The sequence below is a fragment of the Cnephaeus nilssonii genome (assembly GCF_951640355.1).
Source record: "Cnephaeus nilssonii genome assembly, chromosome: 20".
NCBI lineage: Eukaryota > Metazoa > Chordata > Mammalia > Chiroptera > Vespertilionidae > Cnephaeus > Cnephaeus nilssonii.
In genome coordinates, this window is record NC_137091.1 from 38359877 (window position 1) to 38377919 (window position 18043).

Sequence of the window (18043 nt, forward strand, 5' to 3'; positions counted from 1 at the left end):
AAAGGCCTCGCTGAGGAGGTGACATTGAAACAAAGACTTGAAGGAGGTGAGGGAGGGAACTATTCCTGAGGGAAGGGTGTTCCAGGCAGAAGGATCAACCAGTGCAAACGCCCTGTGGTGGAAGACTTCTCGGAGAAATAGCGGAGGCCAATGGGCAGAATGAGGGAAAAGAGAGGAGATTTGGTTTGGGAGATAACTAGAGCCAGATCATGTAGAATATATGAGTCATTAGGAGGACTGTGGCTTTTACCCTGAGTGGGATGGGAAACATGGAGTGTTCTGAACAGAGAAGGGTTATGATCTGATTTAGAGAAAATACTCTTACTTCCAGCTCCTCCTCCAACACTCCAGCCTCAAAAGCAAGTTATATCACCCAGTAGGGAACAAAAGCTCAGACTTTGGATTGTGTTGGCCTGGGTTCAAATCTACACAACTTAGATATGTGATCTTGGATTTTGCCTTTCTGGGTCTCTGTTTCCCTGACCATGGATGATGGTAATCCCTACCTCAAAAGGTATGGGGTATAAAGTGGTAAGTACAGCCCTAGCCGGTTTGGCTCAGTGGATAGAGCATCGGCCTGCGGACTGAAAGGTCCCAGGTTCGATTCCGGTCAAGGGCACATGCCTAGGTTGCAGGCTCGATCCCCAGTGAGGGGGCATGCAGGAGGCAGCCAATCAATGATGCTCTCTCATCATTGATGTTTCCATCTCTCTCTCTCTCTCTCTCTCTCTCTCTCTCTCTCTCTCTCCCTTTCTCTCAGGAATCAATAAAAAAATGAAAAAAAAAATGACAAAATAAATAAATAAATAAAGTGGTAAGTACAGTGCATGGCACAAAGCAAGTACACACATGTATATGTTGCTGTAAATAAATAAAAATTCCCATAACCCGGCGAGGAAATTATCATTGCTATCCCCTTTTTACAGATGAGGAAACTGAGGCTCAGCGGATACAAGTCTGTTGGAGCCAGGATTTGGCTAGGTATCCCAGCTTCAGAGGTAAGGCCCTTGCTTTGTCCCTCCTCTAACCTCCCTTTGTTAGACAGATTCACTACTCTGGGCCTCAATTTCCCTGTTGGTAAAGTGCTTGGCTTTTGTGGCATTGAACACATTTTTTTTTCCGAAACAATCGAATAATAGTATGTACCCTCATTTTCCAGGTGACAAAATGAGCCCAGGTAGGGGCGTTAAGTCACTGGTTCAAGGTAACACAGCTGGGAATTGGCAGAGGTGGGTCTCAAACTCACACATCCCTGGGGTCCCCAAGTCTTTGGAACGCTGCCGGACTCGTCCCCGAGAGTTATAGGCGGCTTCATTGGTCACTCAAAGTGTAGGGAGGTTAGATTAGTCGCGGGGTTCTAGGGAGGGGCCCCACTGCCCTGCAGGCGGGTCCCCAGGGGGCCTACACTTTCCCGGGAGGAGCTGGCGGCGCTGGGAATCCAGCCCTCCGAGGGAGGAGGGCGGGGACAGGCAAGGCCCCGCCCCCTACGCCACGTCCGGTGGGCGGGGCCTCGGGCTTCCCCGGAGGTGGAGTATCGGTTAACCACTGTGTGGACTGGAGATCCGCGGGCCGGAACCCGCGAGTCGGGGATCCCCCGCCACACCCCTCTTGGGATTTAAAGGGCCAGGAGGGACTGTGTTGGGCCGAAGTCCGAACCAAGGGAGCGGGCATGAGACGCTGCCCGTGCCGGGGGGGTCTGAACGAGGCAGAGCCCGGGGCGCTGCCGGCAGCGGCCCGCATGGGGCTGGAGGCGCCGCGAGGGGGGCGGCGGCGGCAGCCTGGGCAGCAGCGACCTGGGCCCGGCGCCGGGGGCCCGGCGGGGCGGCCGGAGGGGGGCGGGCCCCGGGCCCGGACCACGGGGTCCTGCCTCCACTCTGAATGCGAGAAGGCCAGCCTCGGGCCTGAATCGGGCGCAGACAGACAGGCTGAGCCTGAAGCAGCCGGCCTCGGAGCGGAGACAGAGCGGCCCAGCCACCAGACGGAGCCAGACAGGTCCAGCCTCCGGACACATCCAGAAAGGAGCAGCCACCGGTCAGAGCTGGAGACACCCGGCCCCTGGACGGAGGAGACTGGCACAGATGGATTTGGTGCTGACCCACGCAGGCCCGGCCTCCAGTCTCAGCCACAGAGGGCCAGGCTCTGGACACAACTAAGCGTGGATGTGGCCTGGACAGAGTCAGAAATACCTGGGTCACAGACCCAGCCAGAGAGGTCCAAGCCCTGGACGGACAACCTCTGGACCCACCAGAAGAGCTCTAGCCTTCAGACTCAGCCGGAGGGGGCCTGGCGGGAACTGGACACTGATGGCTCGGGGACCCAACAGGATCCTGAAGGCCCCTGGACAGCGTCCCACGCTGGTGGCTCCCGGATACAACAGGATACGGAAACAGCCTGGAAACAGGCTGGCACGGATGGTTTCCCAACACCACAAGCTGCTGATGGCTCCTGGACACAGCCTGGCGCTGATGGTGCACAGACACAAGATCCTCAAAGAGCCCGGACCGAGCCTGGGACAGACTACTTTCTGGGGGAGCCCAACCAAGATGGCCCATTAGCGGAACCAGAACCGGGACCGTTGGTGACTCACCTGTACTCTCACCTGGGGTATAACTCCCTGACCCCTGTGCCCCGCCTCATCATCACTCCTGAAACCCCGGAGCCTGAGGCTCAGCCAGGGGGACTCCCCTCCCGGGCTGAAGTGGGCAGTGGAGGCTTCTCCTCCGCCTCCTCTTTCGACGAGTCTGAGGATGACGTGGTGGCCGGGGGTGGAGGTGCCAGCGACCCTGAGGACAGGTCTGGGGTGAGTGGGACCCATCTTGCCCTTAAGCCACATCCCTCCACACCCCTCATTCCCCTGCCTTTGCTTTGAGAAGTTCTCTAGCACCTATCAGCAATTTCATCTCCAGGGACTTCTTCCATCCTTTTACCTTCTCCCTCTGACAGCTGGGTTACCAACCCTCTGCAGGGACCCTCCTCCTAATCCTCTCACCCCCTCACCCACTGTCTCCCCTTTCCCCCTCATCCACCGCCTCCAGTCCTGAAGTCTCAAATGGACAGCCACTGGCTCACTTTATGCCCAGGAATCATATGATGGTGTGAGTTGGTGTGTGTGTGTATGCACATTTATTTTTCAGAAAGGGTCCATGATTTCTGTTGGATGCTCTGAACTGTGAAGTGTGACCCCAAAATCTGAACAGCAATAGTATAGGGGGACAAAAGGTGTATTTTCTACCCCACATTTCTTAGTCTGGGGCCTGTGGCTGTCTTAAGGTGTCCTGCAACTTTACCACCCTTAGCTCATTCACTTTTGTAGGGTGTGAGCCCCCACCCAGGTTTTATTAGATTCTCAAAGGCCTGTGTAAACCCAAAATGCTCAGGGACACACCCACCCCCAACCTAGCCAGGGACCCTTCAGTCTCCCCATTGTCCCCCAGCTCCCCAGGGGGCCCCTGGCAGATTCTTGTTTACAGCCTCCCCCCTCACCCCCAGCTTGGGTGCGGTTCTCTGCTGATGAATCAGGAGGGCTGGCCGGGCAGGTTCAGGAGAGAGTCAGCAGAGTCAGGTGTGAGAGCCTCCCCTGGGCCCGCCCACTTGGTAGTCCCATTGTTCTGGGGCCCCTGGCTGGAGTCCACCCGAGCCCCCCCTCACCCCACATGCCTCCCTGAAGTACGTGCTCGCACATGTGGCCACAGATGTGAAAGACAGACCTGCCTCAGCCTGCCTCTGCCAGAGCAAAGGAGTTGACCCATGGGCTGTCTGCCATTGCTGTTGCCTCTGCCTACTCTCACCTCTGGCATCTCAGAACACCTGAGCTGGAAGTGGATGGAAAAAAACCCATTCATGCCCAGCTCTATAGTAAGCTTCTTGCTCGTGTTAACTCATTTAATTCTCATACAGCAGCCCTAGGAGGTAAGTGCTATTCTCGTCTCATTTTATAGATGAGGAAACTGAGGCACAGAGAGGTCAAAGACACTTGTCCAAAGTCACACACCTTGGAAGACACAGAGCTGAGATTCAGATCCTTACTAAATACAGGCACTTTTCTAAGTGCTTTATATGTATTAACTCTTTTTTTAAATATATACATATATATATTATTGATTTCAGAGAGAAAGAGAGGGAGAGATAGAAACATCGATGAGAGAGAATCATTGATTGGCTGCCTCCTGCATGCCCACTACAGGGGATTGAGCCCTGACCATGAATTTAACTGTGACCTCCTGGTTCATAGGTTGATGCTCAACCACTGAGCCATGCTGACCAGGCTGTGTGTTAACTCTGAATCCCTATAACAGCACTATAAGATTGGGATTATTATTATTTCCATTTTACAGATCAGGAAACTGAGGCCTAGAGTGGTGAAGTCACTTGCTTAGGTTGGCCAAGTCTGGTTGGAGCCAGACCTGAGGATTTTTAAAAAAATATATATTTTATTGATTTTAGAGAGGAAGGGAGAGGGAGAGATAGAAACATCAATGATGAGAGAGAATCATTGATTGGCTGCCTCCTGCATGCCTCCTACTGGGGATCGAGCCTGCAACCCAGGCATGTGCCCTTGGCTGGAATCAAACCTGGGACCCTTCAGTGTGCAGGCTGATGCTCTATCCATTGAGCCAAACCAGCTAGGGCAAGACCTGAGGATTTTAACTCAATTCTGGCTGAGTTTAAAACTCAGTTATATTTGTTTGTTTATTTATTTATTTATTTATTTATTTATTTATTTATTTATTTTAATCCTCACCCAAGGAGTGAGGATATTTTTTCCACTGATTTTTAGAGAGAATGGAAGGGGAGAGAGTGAGAGGAGAGAAAGAAACATCAATCTGAGATTGACACATGGATTGGTTGTCTCCCGTACATGCCTTGGCCAGGGGTGGGGATCGAACCTGCAACCCAGGTACATGCCTTTGACCAGGAATGGAACCTGAGACCCTCTAGTGCCCAGGCCAACGCTCTTACCACTGAGCCATGTTAGCCAGGGCTAAAACTGAGTCATTTTAACCTCTTCGGTGTGTGGATCCTCCCCAATTTACTTTCCTCCAGGTCTCCTGTCTCCAGCTTTTTCTCATTCTTCCAGAATCTTCCTCCATGGCCCACCGCTGATCAACTTTTGAACTTTGCCTGCTCCAGCGCCTCTGAAGGCTCCCCAGGGCCTTCCTGATAGCGATCAGGAGTTCAGGACTGTGTTCAGAGCTTCCTGTCTCCAGGCTCCTTCCCATGTTCAGCTTCCCTTCTCCCCCCACCCCCCTGCTGTAACAAAGCCGAAGTACACACTGTTCCTCGAACACCCTGCCGCCATCCTGCCTCCACTCATTGCTCAAGCTGTTCCTGCTGCTCAGAATACCCTTGCTTCCTTCTCTCTTCATTTTGAAATCCCATCTGACCTTAAAGGTCCAGCTACTTTCATCTTTTTCTCCCTCCTCCCTTCTCACATCCATTCCATCCTCCTACTCAGACAACAAACAGTCCCTGAACCTCTACAGTGTGTCAGGCCCTATGTTGGCTTTGCTGGGGACACAGCAGTGATCAAGACACACCTCATGGAGCTCTCAGGGCCATGAAGGGGACAGACCCCACCACCAGGCTGTGACAGCTCAGAGCGGTCAGGGCTGGGATAGAGGAAGCCCAGAGGGTTGTGGGAGTCCAGAGGAGGTGACTGGTCAGACCTGGGATATCAGAGAGGGCTTCCTGAAGGAGGGGGCATGTGAGCTGAAACCATCTGAGAAAGCTCAGATTAGCCATCAGATCTAAGAAAAAAGAGAAGATATGAAATCTGCTTATGATAAAAAAAATAAAAATAAATGGGTGCAACCAACCTCCTTCAATCCAAGCAACATTTTTGGAGCGCCTGTTGTGTACCAGGCCATGGGCTGGGACACAGTCATAATCATGACAACCCAGTCCCTGCCCTCAGAGCTTGTTAGCAGGGTTGCAGACCCGCCTTTGGGGGATCTTGCAATTACTGGAGTAAGTGGGCTTGGCTCACCCCAAGCCCAGGTCAGAGGGGCGTCAGACCAGAGATAGAAAGAACTGTGTGTTTTAGGCAAGTGACTATGTCCCTCTGAGCCTCTGTTTCTTCCTCTGTAACAGAGTCAAGAATTCTCCTGGGGTTGTATGTTTAGGATTAAGTAGGTTATGGCACGCTGAGTCTTTGTCATTATGCCTGGAATGTTCCAGGTGCTTAGTAAACAGGAACCTTTATTAATCACCTCGTCTCCACTCCTGTGAGCTGGCGGGGGTAGGGGCTAGGGAAAAGGTCTTCCTGAACCCTGCAGTCCAACACCCTGACTTTGCTTGCCCTTCCCACCTCAATTAGATGTCTGCTAGGGAGCTGGGCTCTGAGGGGATGGGAGAGAGCATGCCCTTGACCCTGGGATGGTGGGGGATAGGAGGGATGAGCACACAGCCTCTCTGGAGATGTTCCATTCTCCCAATACTTGCTAAGGGTCTGCTGTGTGCTTGGAGCAAAGAATGCATTTGTGTGTGTGTACAAGTGAATCAGACACACAGTCTCAAGAAGCGCTTAGTTGAGGCAACATGATACAACTATCTCCATGTTACAGATGAGGAGACTGGGCCCAGTGAGGGAAAGTAACTTGCCCAGGGTCACTCCCACATAAAGAGGAGAACTGTTTGCTTCTCTGATTTTCTATTATTCTCTCTTTCTCTCTGTTCTCTGCTTCTGTCCTTTTCTTTCTCTGCCATTACTTCGTATCTGTCTCCCTTTCTGTGTCTTCTAGTAACTCAGTGTCTGTCTCTGTGTTATTCAGAATAGGTCAGGATTTGCTGTAGTAACAAACAACCCAAAACTTAGTGATTTGGAGAAACAAAGGGTTATTTTTGTTCATCCTTCACGTTGACCATGGTCAGTGGTGGGTGAGGGGGCTGAGGAAGTCTCCATTTCTCTTTCCACTCTTTCTACAATAGGGAAAAGAACATAGAAAGTCACTCAGTGGCTTTAAGGCTTCCACCCAAAAGTGACACTTCTGCTCATATTTCATTGGCCACAGCAAGTCAATAACTCCCAGTTCAAGAGGGAGGGACCAAAAAAAAAAAAAAAAAAAGTGCAGGGACACGTCCAGCATGGCTCAGTGATTGAGTATCTACCTATGAACCAGGAGATCATAGTTTGATTCTCAGTCAAGGCACATGCCTGGGTGCGGGCTCGATCCCCAGTGTGGGGTGTGTAGGAGGCAGCCGATCAATGATTCTCTCTCATCATTGATGTTTCTATCTCTCTCTCTCCCTCTTCCTTCCTCTCTGAAGTCAATTAAAAAAAAAAAAAAAGAGGGCAGGGATGTACCTGTGAGGGGAAGGGCTGAAGCTATTGGGTGAGCAGCTCATGACTGCTGCAGTCTCTGTCTTTGTCCATGTCTCTCTGTCTCTGTCATCACTCTGTCATCTGTCTCAGTTTCTTCTCTCTGTGATGTGGCCTCCATTCATCAGCCCCTGCCTCTGTCATTTTCCTTGTAAGGTCTCACCTGGTTTTTAGACAGAAAAAAAAAGTTCCGAGTTTTTGGTGTGTGTACGTATGTGGGGGGAGGCTTGGGGGTTGCTTGGTACTGCAACAAAAACAGGCCTATCTTTACTCTTTGGAGGACAGAGAGACACAGATACAAAGGAAGTGATGACAGGAAGAAATGGACAGAGACTCTTCCCCACCTTTGTGGAGGCCTTTAAGGGATATTGGGATTATTGGAGTAAGTGGGCTTGGCTCACCCCAACCATCTTGGGGGCATTGATCTCAGGAAGCCCCTTGGCCTTGGAAAGGTCCCAGGTCCACCTTCATTCCCTTTCACGGCAATATCTGCATTCCCTTCCCTTCTCGGCCTCAGTCTTGACCCCACCCTGCTCTGCCCCACACAGAATAAACCCTGGAAGAAGCTGAAGACAGTTCTGAAGTATTCGCCCTTCGTGGTCTCCTTCCGAAAACACTACCCTTGGGTCCAGCTGTCCGGACATGCTGGTGAGAGCAGGGGGCAGTGGAGGGCAGGGGGCAGACAAGGCTGGGCAGAAACGACGCCTAACTGGGGACAGAAAGCTACAGAGCTACTCCCTGTAGTTTAGTTTCCCCATCTGTGAAATGGGCTTTGTGACAGCCCCATCTCATGGGGTTGTTATCGGAAGTGCTTAGGCCTGGGCTGGGCGATTTATACATCAGAGTTGAGGGCCGTTCCTTGTTATCCCAATGTTGGTGTGTGTGTGTGTGTGTGTGTGTGTGTGTGTGTGTGTGTGTGTGTGTCCTTGACCCCGGGGACAAGTGGGCCTGGACTTAAATCCTAGTTCTGCTTTTTATTTGTGAGTGACCCTGGGCAAGTTACTTTCCCTCACTGGGCCCAGTTTGCTCATCTGTAACATGGAGATAATTGTCCCTCCCTTGCAGAGTTAACTGAAGGGTTAAAATAAAAATGTATATTGAGACTGAGACACAGGCCCCTCATGTATGGAAATTATCATTCCCTGTCCTTGCCCCATGTCCCGAGCTTAGTAGGCCCTCAATAAACACCAGCTGTAATAGTTTCTTCCCAGGGCCTAGCACAATATCTCTGGCACAATGCCTAGCATATGCCTAACATATAGCATTTTTTTTTGTAAAGGTCTAGATAATAAGTAAACTACTCAACTTTGTGGTGGCAGCATGAAAGTAGCCATAGATAATACATAAACATGTGTGCTTGTGTTCCAATGAGACTTTATTTACAAAATTGGGCAGTGAGCTTGATTAAACAAACCTTACCCAGCAGCAAAGAGAGACAGTAAGAGAACTCATCTGCCTTATTCATCCTTAGATCTGAGTCAGAGAAAGGCAAGGCCCCCCTCAAACTGTAAATACAGGCTTGCCATAGTATGTGTTCTAGTTACTATTACTGAGTTTACAATAACTTAAAAACCCACAAAACTCAAAACTTAGTGGTAGTTAAAAAAATTAGTGAAATAAAAGTACCATATTATTACACTCATAGGTTTTGGGGTTGGGAATTCAGACAGGGCATGGCAGGGATGGCTTGTTGCTGCTCTATGATATCTGGGAACTCAGCTAGGACAACTTGAAGGCTGCAAGCTGGAAACTTGGAGGGTTATTTACTCACATGCCTGGCAATTGATATTGACTATTGGCTGCGTTCTCAGTTGGGACTCCTGGCTGGAAAGCCTGGTTGTGGCTTCTTCATGTAGCTGCTTGGGCTTCCTCACAGTATGGTGGCCTTGAGAAGCAAAATTTTTTATGTGACAGCTCAGGACGGCAAAGTGTCTCTGCCAACAAAGTGGAAGTTGCATCTCCTTACGTGACCTAGACTATGAGGTCACACAGTGTAGCTTCTGCCATAAGCCCTCCAAGATTCAAGGGGAGAAGAATGAGATTCCACTTCTTGCTAGGTATTGGCAACATTCTAGAAGAGTATGTGGGAACTATTGTTGTACCATCTTTGGAAAATATAACCTGAAAATATAATCTGCCTCAGGAAGAATTGTAATTCTAATCTATACCAAGTATCTGCATGGTCCAAGAAATGTCAGATTTGTAAATTAACTTAAATAGGCCCCAGAAGCAAATGCATATCTGCTCTGGAGAGTCAGGTTCTGGACTCAGATCTCACAAAAATTCCCACAGCTTATTGTGAGCATATAGTCCCAGATTACAAAACAAAGGAGGACACAATCTGCTGTGAAGAGGACTTTGTCTAAACAAAGAGCAGAAATAGGCTCTTCCCTTGCGACCCCTGGCCACGATTTTGAGAATTGCAGGGAAGGAGAGAAAGTGCTGCAAAAATGACAGTGTCCAGGGTCTGATATATGCAGGAGATGGGGGGTTCTCTTGCTGATACAGTTTCTGACTCTCTCGTTGACTGTGCCGCTCATAGGGAACTTCCAGGCGGGAGAGGATGGCCGGATTCTAAAGCGTTTCTGTCAGTGTGAGCAGCGCAGCCTGGAGCAGCTGATGAACGACCCCCTGCGGCCTTTTGTGCCAACCTACTACGGTGTGGTGCAAAGGGATGACCAGGCCTTCAACCAGATGGAAGATCTCTTGGCGGACTTCGAGGGCCCCTCCATCATGGACTGCAAGATGGGCAGCAGGTGGGGTCAGGGACAGCCCTGAGGCAGAGGTGGAGGGTCAGGGGTGGGCATTTTTCCCCCCATTGATTTTTAGAGAGAGTGGAAGAGAGAGAGAGAGAGAGAGAGAGAGAGAGAGAGAGAGAGAGAGAGGAAGAAGAAGAAGAGGAGGAGGAGGAGGAGGAGGAGGAAGAAGAAACATTGATTGGTTGCCTCCCTCAGTGCCCTGACCGGGACCTGGGATCATTGAACCTGCAACCTAGGTACATGCCCTTGACCAGGAATTGAACCCGAGACCGTTTGGTGTGTGGGCTGATGCTCCAACTACTGAGCAACACCAGTCAGGGCAGGATGGGCATTTTTTAAGTTAGTGCCAAGTCACCCTTTAAAGTGGTTGTACGTGCATTCCCACCAGCAGTGTGTGAGAGTTCCAGTTATTCCATCTTCTCACCAACACTTTATGGTTTTATTTCTATTTCTTTGATGACCAAAGAAGCTGAGTGTTGATTGGCCATTTGAAAGGTCCCTGTTTGAATACTTTTCCCATTTTTCTGTTGGGCTATCTTTTTCTTTTTGACTTGTAATTCTTTTTTTTTGTTTGTAATTTTTTTATATGTTCTGGATACAAGTCCTTCGTTGGAAATATGCACACACCTACGCACACATTCTCCAACCTCCCATTTCACTCTCTTAGTACTGTCTTTTGATAAAGAGAATACTTTTAATTTAGTCCAGTTTGTCAACTTTTTTCATTATGGTTGGTAGCTTTGTGTTGTTGTTTTTCTAATATATTTTTATTGATTTTATAAAGAGGAAGGGAGAGGGAGAGAGAAAGAAACATTGATGATCGAAACATTGATGATGGCTGCCCTGCCTCCTGCTGGAGATCCAGTCCACAACCCAGGCATGTGTCCTGACCGAGAATCAAACCAGCAGCCTTTGGTGCATGGTAGAATGCCCAACCAGCTGAGCCACACTTGGCCAGGGAGCGCTTTGTGTTTCAGAAATGCCTACTTTGTCACGTCCTCTGTGTCCCAGGACCTACCTGGAGGAGGAGCTGGTGAAGGCTCGAGAACGGCCCCGGCCCCGCAAGGACATGTATGAGAAGATGGTGGCTGTGGACCCCAGGGCCCCCACCCCTGAGGAGCATGCCCAGGCTGCCGTCACCAAGCCTCGCTACATGCAGTGGAGGGAGACTGTGAGCTCAACCTCCACCCTGGGCTTCCGCATTGAGGGCATCAAGGTGAGGTCCAGGAGCTGCTAGCCTGTCGCTCGAGGACTGTATCTAGGCAGGGCTTCTCAGGGAGCACGGGTGTCAGGGAAAACGGGAAAGAAGCGAGATCTGGAAAGAGAGTAGGAGACTGCAGAAGATGAAAAGATGGGGCTAGGAGAGGTCCTGCTTCTCTCACCCCCACGTCCATCAGTGACCAAGTGTTGTTTATCCCTCTGCCTGAGCATCTCGATTCCCCTTCTTTCCTGCCCATGGTCCTGTCCTAGTCTGGCCCTGTCTTCTCCTGCCTCAGCCTCCGCTGATCCATTGTCCAACACAGCAGCTGGAGCGATCCTTTTTCCCCCTTATGGAGAAAGATTTTTCTCTTTCCTTCCTTCCTTTTTTTTCTTTTTGTAAATTAAATCTAATCTTTTAAATAAGTAGTCACACCATTCAAAAGTCAAAATTATGTTATAAAAGGGTGTGCAGAGGAAATCTCTCTGCTGACCCTGTGGCTGTCCTTCCCATTCTGTCCCTCCACCCCCCCACCTACTCACAGGGAATCACTTTATAAGTTTCTTATTTTTCTTCCTTCAAATGCAAACAAATGCAGTTGCGTATCCTAAAAATTCCACCCTTCTTTATACAAAAGGTGGATAGTCCTAGATAATTTCCATATCATTCCATAGAGAGTTTCCTCTTCCTTTTCTTTCTTTCTTGAACTGTAATAGCTTTTTGTGGATGTGCCATAGTCCCCTATAATGGACACCCGGGGTGTTTCCATTTTTTGTCATTACAAACAGCGCCTCAATGGATCACTTAGAACATACCAGTAAGACATTTTGCAAGCATGAGATTTAGCTGTAGACTAGATTCCCAGAAGCAGGACAACTGGGTCAATGATGAAATGCAGTGGGAATGTTGCTAGAGGTTGCCGAACCCCTTCCATAAGTGTATTATTGTGCATTCCACCAGCAATTTTTGAGAGTGCCTGTTTCCCCGTGGCCTCCCCGGATAGAAGTCTATCCGGTGTGTCATTTTCCTATTCGAAACCCTTCAATGGCTCCCTAGAACACTCAAGAGATGTTCCCTGGCCTAGAGGGCCCTCCATCGTCTAGCCTCATTTCTTACCCCTCTCTTCCTCCTTGTTTACCTTCAGGCTACAGTGAAGCTTCATTTCCTTGACAGGGTCCTGCTCCCCTGCCACAGAGCCTCTGCACATGCTGTTCCCTCTGACAGGACTGTTCGTCCCTCTACTGTTCCCCCAGTTGGCTTCCAGTCATTTTTCTGTCTTTCCACTTCCTCCATACCTCCTCATAACTTCCTGTACTCCTTCATTATTCTTATCTCCCTTTGTGATGTTCTCATTCAATATCTGGCCCCCTCATCTGACTGTGTCTGTCCTGTTACCTCCATGTTAGCAGTGCCCACCTGGTACCTGGCACAGCATGACAGTACGACTCAAGTGGTCCTCTCAGAGATAAAAAATAACATTAGTCTCATTTATTGAATGCTTGCTTACTGTGTGCCAGGCACTGTGCCATGCATCCTACATACCCAATCTCCTCTATTCCGAACAGCTTTAGCACAATTCCCATTTCCTAGATGAGGAAACTAAGGTTGAGACAGGTAAAGTGACTTGCTTAAAGCCACCCAGCTAGGAAGTAGCAGAGTCACAATTCAAAGCCAGATTTACCCCCCTCCAGAACACATCTGGCTAGACTGGCTCAACTAGGGGGTTCAGGTTAGACTTGGAAGGACTAGCTGCTCAGGAGTGTGACTTGGGGCTGGGTTGATCTGAGCTGGCCCGGTGGGCTGGCTTCTGCTGAACAGCAGGTGAATGTGGAGGCAGGAAGGTGGCCCCAGGAAGTGCCTGGGGCTGGTTGGTGTTGGGCATGGGAAGGAAAGTTATGACACTGGGCCTTCAATCTTTGTCCTGCAGAAAGCCGATGGGACCTGCAACACCAACTTCAAGAAGACACAGAGGCTAGAGCAAGTGACAAAGGTGTTGGAGGACTTTGTGGATGGGAACCTTGGAATCCTGGTGAGTGGGACACCCGTGCCCCAAACTTAGCCGTTCAGGGCCACCACCATCACTGTTGCCCCTGTGTTTTGCTTAGGGCTGAGGTTGGCTGGTACTGGCTGGTGTTGCTCACCATCTGGGTAGGCGGGTGGCTGGGCCAGAGCTGGATTTCTAGGATTGCCTGCTCCTGTATCTGGTAGCCTCAGGTGATGACTCCTCCCCTTGTCTGTAATGATCCAGCAGGCTAGTCTGGGCTGTTCTCACAGTGGAAGCCGGTGGCCAAGAGAACAAACGAAAATGCAAGGCCTCTTGATGGCTAAGACACCCTCATTTCTGCCATGTTCTATTGGTCAAAGCAAGTTATGTCCAAGCCTAGATTAGAGGGTAACAGACTCCACCTCTTCATGGGAGGAGCTGCTGGGAGTTATGGGTATTCATGTAATCTACTAACCTTACCCTTGTCTGTGCCACCCCTATGTTTCCAACCTCACCTCCCATTTTCTCCATGGCTCCCCTTTTTCCATCCTGGCCGGGTATGGGATGAGGTCAGATCTCAAGGTGGGTAAGGACCCACAAAGTCCCTGTGCTAACCAAGAAACTCTCCCTCTCAAACAGAGAATGTACGTGGCACGCCTAGAAGAACTCCGAGAAGCTCTGGAGAACTCCCCCTTCTTCAAGACCCATGAGGTGTGAGCCCCGGCCCCCAGGGGAGCAGAGGGTCCTGTGTATGTGTGAGGTGGGGGTGAGTTGGGGTCCAGGTTGCCCTGAGGAGAAATCACTGGCAGAATTAAGGCTAAAGCAATTTAAAAGGAGACTTATGTTTTGGGGTTTGCCTTTTCAGAGTAGACAGCACAGGGGATTTCAGGGAGGTGGGACAGCTAGGAGCATGGACTCAGCCAGGCGGCCTGGGATGAGGCTGGCTCTGCTGTGTGACCTCTCAGGCCTCAGTTGCCTCCTAATATAGGGAGGAACAATATCTTCCTTACAGGCTGCTTCCTTACAGGTGTGAGACTAGCAACTGTTGAACACCATTTGGAGCATAAAAGCACATTTAACCCCTAGCTCTTACAATTACTTTATAATCATAATTATTTACAACTAGAAGCCCTGCGCATGAATCCGTGCGCCAGTAGCTCGCCAGTAGCTCTCCGCCCGCTGCCCCACCCTCCTGTAGCTCTCCCCTACCTCCCTCCCCCCACCTCCCCCACCTCATAGTTTGCTGCCCTGCCCCCTCCTGTAGCTCTCCGCCACACCCTCCTGCTGATCCGTGATCTGGTCTTTAGTGGTTGGTCGTTAAGCTTCAGGGCGTAACGGATAATTAGCATATTCCTCTCTCATTATATAGGATTATTGTTACCTGCATTCTTTGTTCAGTGGCTCCCTCCCTCCCCATCTCCCTTCCGCAGCCTGTCTCTTTGAAAGCGTTCATCTCTCTGGGGCTGTCTCAGAAAGTCTGGGAAGTGGTGACAGCATCCTGTGCATCCTCCCCTCCCCTCCTCTGTCCAAGCGCTTCCCTCCCCATGCCCAAGCCCTCTCACCTTCTCCTGGCTATCACTAACTTCTGGGAGAGCCCTGATCTGGGAGTCAGGCTGGCCTGGGTTTGGACCCCAGTTCTGCAGGCCTATCTACGACCTGCAGGATGGAATAACGGAGCGCCTGCCTCCTAGGCAACATGAAGGTTAAGTGGATTAATACAGGGCCAGTGCAGCCCATAGTAAACCTTCAGTATGTGCCAGCTGTTACTGTCATGTCTCTTATCAAACGTCACCCTCATCGCCATTGTCACTGCCTTTGGGCTTTACACACAAGTCGCAAAGAGGAGGCCTAGGGAGCGCATCTCATCAGTCATGGTGTTTGGTTTCACCCGCTTGGTGACTTAACTTTCTAAAATATATATATTTTTATTGATTTCAGAGAGGAAGGGAGAGGGAGAGAGATAAACATCAATGATGAGAATCGTTGATCGGCTGCCTCCTGCACACCTCCTACTGGGTATCTAGCATGCAACCCAGGCATGTGCCCTTGACCGGAATCAAACCCTGCACCCTTCAGTCCGCAGGCCGATGCTCTATCCACTGAGCCAGCTAGGGCATGACTCATCTTTTAAAATTTACATTTTAAAAGATGCGTTGCCAACATTTAAAACGTGGGCCTTCCCACCAAAATCAGGGTTTCCAGTTTCCCTTGGCACATTGGGAGATGTGGCAACACTGGGCCACTCGCCACATGCCAACAGCCGTTTAGAGCAGGGCGGCACCTGCTTCTCCTCAGAGGCGCCCACTTGCCTGCCCCATCATCTAGGCTCCTGGGGAGAGTGCAGTTTGCAGTCGGTTAGGAAAAGGGAAGGGTGTGCAAATGTGGAGTTAGATGAAGGCAAGGAAACTGCTATTTCTCATTAGAAAAACAAAACCAGCATCTCTGAAGGCTGCATCCCAACCTCACAGGCACCTGATAAGTGTGTAGATCATAGAATGCTGCCAGTGATCCCAGGAGGTAGGGCTGTGACCACCACCCCCATTCTATAGATGAGGAAACCGAGGCTTGGAGAAAGGAAGCCACTTGCCTGGGGTTATCAGCAGCAATTCGCAAGTGGAAAGCATGATCTACTTTCTTAGTCCCCACTGGCTCTCCTGATCCATTCAGGATCCTGCAGGCATTCGAGTTTATGCCTCAGCTTGAAAAACAATACCAGTTAACATCTGTTATGCATTTGCTATTTTGCAAGTGTTCTAAGTGCTTTATATGATTAATTCATACATGTAATATGCACAGCAACCTTACGATAAATGGTACTATTATTCCATTATTCCCACTTTGTATATCAGGAGGCAGAGGCAGAGAGGTTAAGCCACCTGCCCAAGGCATAACAGCATATAAGTAGCAGAGTCAGGATTTGAACTCAGGCAGCCTGGTTCCACAGCACATGCTGTCAGCCACCCTGCTCAGATGCCCCTTGGGGAGGAGACACTGGCCAGTGCTTGCTTTGTCCCTAACCTCCTGCCTGCCTCCCTGCAGGTGGTGGGCAGCTCCCTGCTCTTTGTGCATGACCAGACTGGCCTCGCCAAGGTTTGGATGATCGACTTTGGCAAGACAGTGGCCCTGCCTGACCATCAGACGCTCAGCCACCGGCTGCCCTGGGCTGAGGGTAATCGTGAGGACGGCTACCTCTGGGGCCTGGACAACATGATTCGCCTTCTTCAGGGGCTGGCCCAGAGCTGACCCGCTTGCCTTCTGCGAGGATTCTTTATTGGATGGTACCCAGCTGTCTGGAGGAGCCCTGAGGGGTGCAGGGGCCTGAGTTCAGCCACGGAAGCACTGACCTCTGGGACAGGAGAGGTTGTGGCACACCACTCAAGCCCAGTGTGGAAGATCTGAAGGGCCCTGGAGACCAAGTAGCACCCAGCCCTTTCATGATCCAGCGGTTGTAAGGACTGGAGAGGGGACATGACATGGCTGGGTCCCACTGTGGGTCAGAACCAGACTGGGTCCTCTGACCAGCCAGGAAGGTTCCAGAGGGGCTGCTGGAGGCCACAACTAAACCATACATCCTGAAAGAACACCCTTCAGATGCTGTAGGCTACAGGCCTGACACATGCCTATCACGACAGGAGTGACTGATCACTACTCCTTGTCAGCCCCCTCCGGCTGCAAGCTGGCTCTGATGCCAGGGACCAATCAGCTTCACCTGTGGTGCCCCAGGACCAGACCTCATTTGAGAGCCAGTGCAGGAGCTGCCTGTCTGCCTGGGAGCATTATGGCCCCGTCTTTTCTTCTGGGGGCCCTTCAGGTGCTGACAGGCTCTGAGAAGGGTGTGACACCATGGGACCGGCCTGAGAGCTGACGCTGCTGAGCAGAGCCCAGTTCCCCCTGTCCTGCCCTCCCATGGCCCCATGGGATCCTCCCTGCTCCTGGGAGAGCTCTGCTGACCGCCTGCAGACCAAAACCACGGCCACATCCTGTGCCAGCACTGTGACCAGCACAACCTCATTCCTCTGGCACCACCTCAGCTTTGGGACTTCCTCCCCTTACCCTGTTAGGTCCCCTTCCTCCCAGCTGACTGAGGTGCAGGGGCAGGGAAGCTGGCTCGGGGACCAGAGCTGCCTTCCTTTGGTGGCCTGCACCCCGCGGCCCCTGCGTGAGAAGTGCCCTGCTTGAGTCAGAGGCTTAGAGTGGTGGGGCTGCTGGCTGTGACCCCAGGCTCACAACCTGGTCCAAACCAAAGCCCCTCTTCCCCCTCCTCCTGTCCTTGTAACTGGCTTCCCGGCCCACAGGGCTGGGCTGGGGAGGACAGGCAGCTCCCTCTTTGAGTCAAAACTCTAATGTCGTCTTCCAGGGCTCAGGAGGCCTGTTCCTTTTCTATGGACCTTTATACTTATTTATACAAGAGAGACAGGTAGTTGTTAGATGGGGCAGTGCTGGGGAACTGGAGGCAACATCGCTTCACTGCCTTCCCCCCACGACGACCCCCTAATAAACAGGACATTCAAAGCCAACTTTGTGGAATTTTGTTTTTTTTAAATCTGGCGAGTGTGGGCTCAAAGCTCAGGACAGTGATTGGTTTGGGGTACAGATGAAGGCTTGGAGTGTTCACTGAGCTGCTCCTCTTGTGCCTCACTGCTGGATAAGGCAGGATAACCGTGGTGACCAAGACAGTGCGAGCCCTCCCAGGACAGTTCACCAGAGTGCCAGTCACTGCTGTCAGGGCTGCGAAGGGGAAGTGCAGGTGGAGGGATTAGGGCTGGGATGGAGGATTCCCCTCT

General features: G+C 50.9%; 1 protein-coding gene across 1 annotated transcript; it reads left to right on the forward strand.

The window, feature by feature from the left end:
- The first annotated feature begins 1530 nt into the window (after nt 1–1530).
- ITPKC (inositol-trisphosphate 3-kinase C) lies at nt 1531–17794 on the forward strand. Its single transcript, XM_079799449.1, has 7 exons — nt 1531–2800; nt 7867–7966; nt 9861–10074; nt 11089–11293; nt 13203–13304; nt 13899–13970; nt 16299–17794. Exons 1-7 carry the CDS (start codon nt 1670–1672, stop codon nt 16500–16502), a joined length of 2028 nt encoding a protein of 675 aa, XP_079655575.1. The 5' UTR covers nt 1531–1669; the 3' UTR covers nt 16503–17794.
- The last annotated feature ends 249 nt before the right edge of the window (nt 17795–18043 follow it).

What these genes read in the sequence shown, in the direction of transcription:
- ITPKC (XM_079799449.1), top strand. Translation starts at nt 1,670, where the DNA reads ATGAGACGCTGCCCGTGCCGGGGGGGTCTGAACGAGGCAGAGCCCGGG. An exon ending in ACCCTGAGGACAGGTCTGGG is followed by an intron (nt 2,801 to 7,866) that starts GTGAGTGGGACC and finishes TGCCCCACACAG; the next exon opens with AATAAACCCTGGAAGAAGCT. An exon ending in ATGGGAACCTTGGAATCCTG is followed by an intron (nt 13,305 to 13,898) that starts GTGAGTGGGACA and finishes CCTCTCAAACAG; the next exon opens with AGAATGTACGTGGCACGCCT.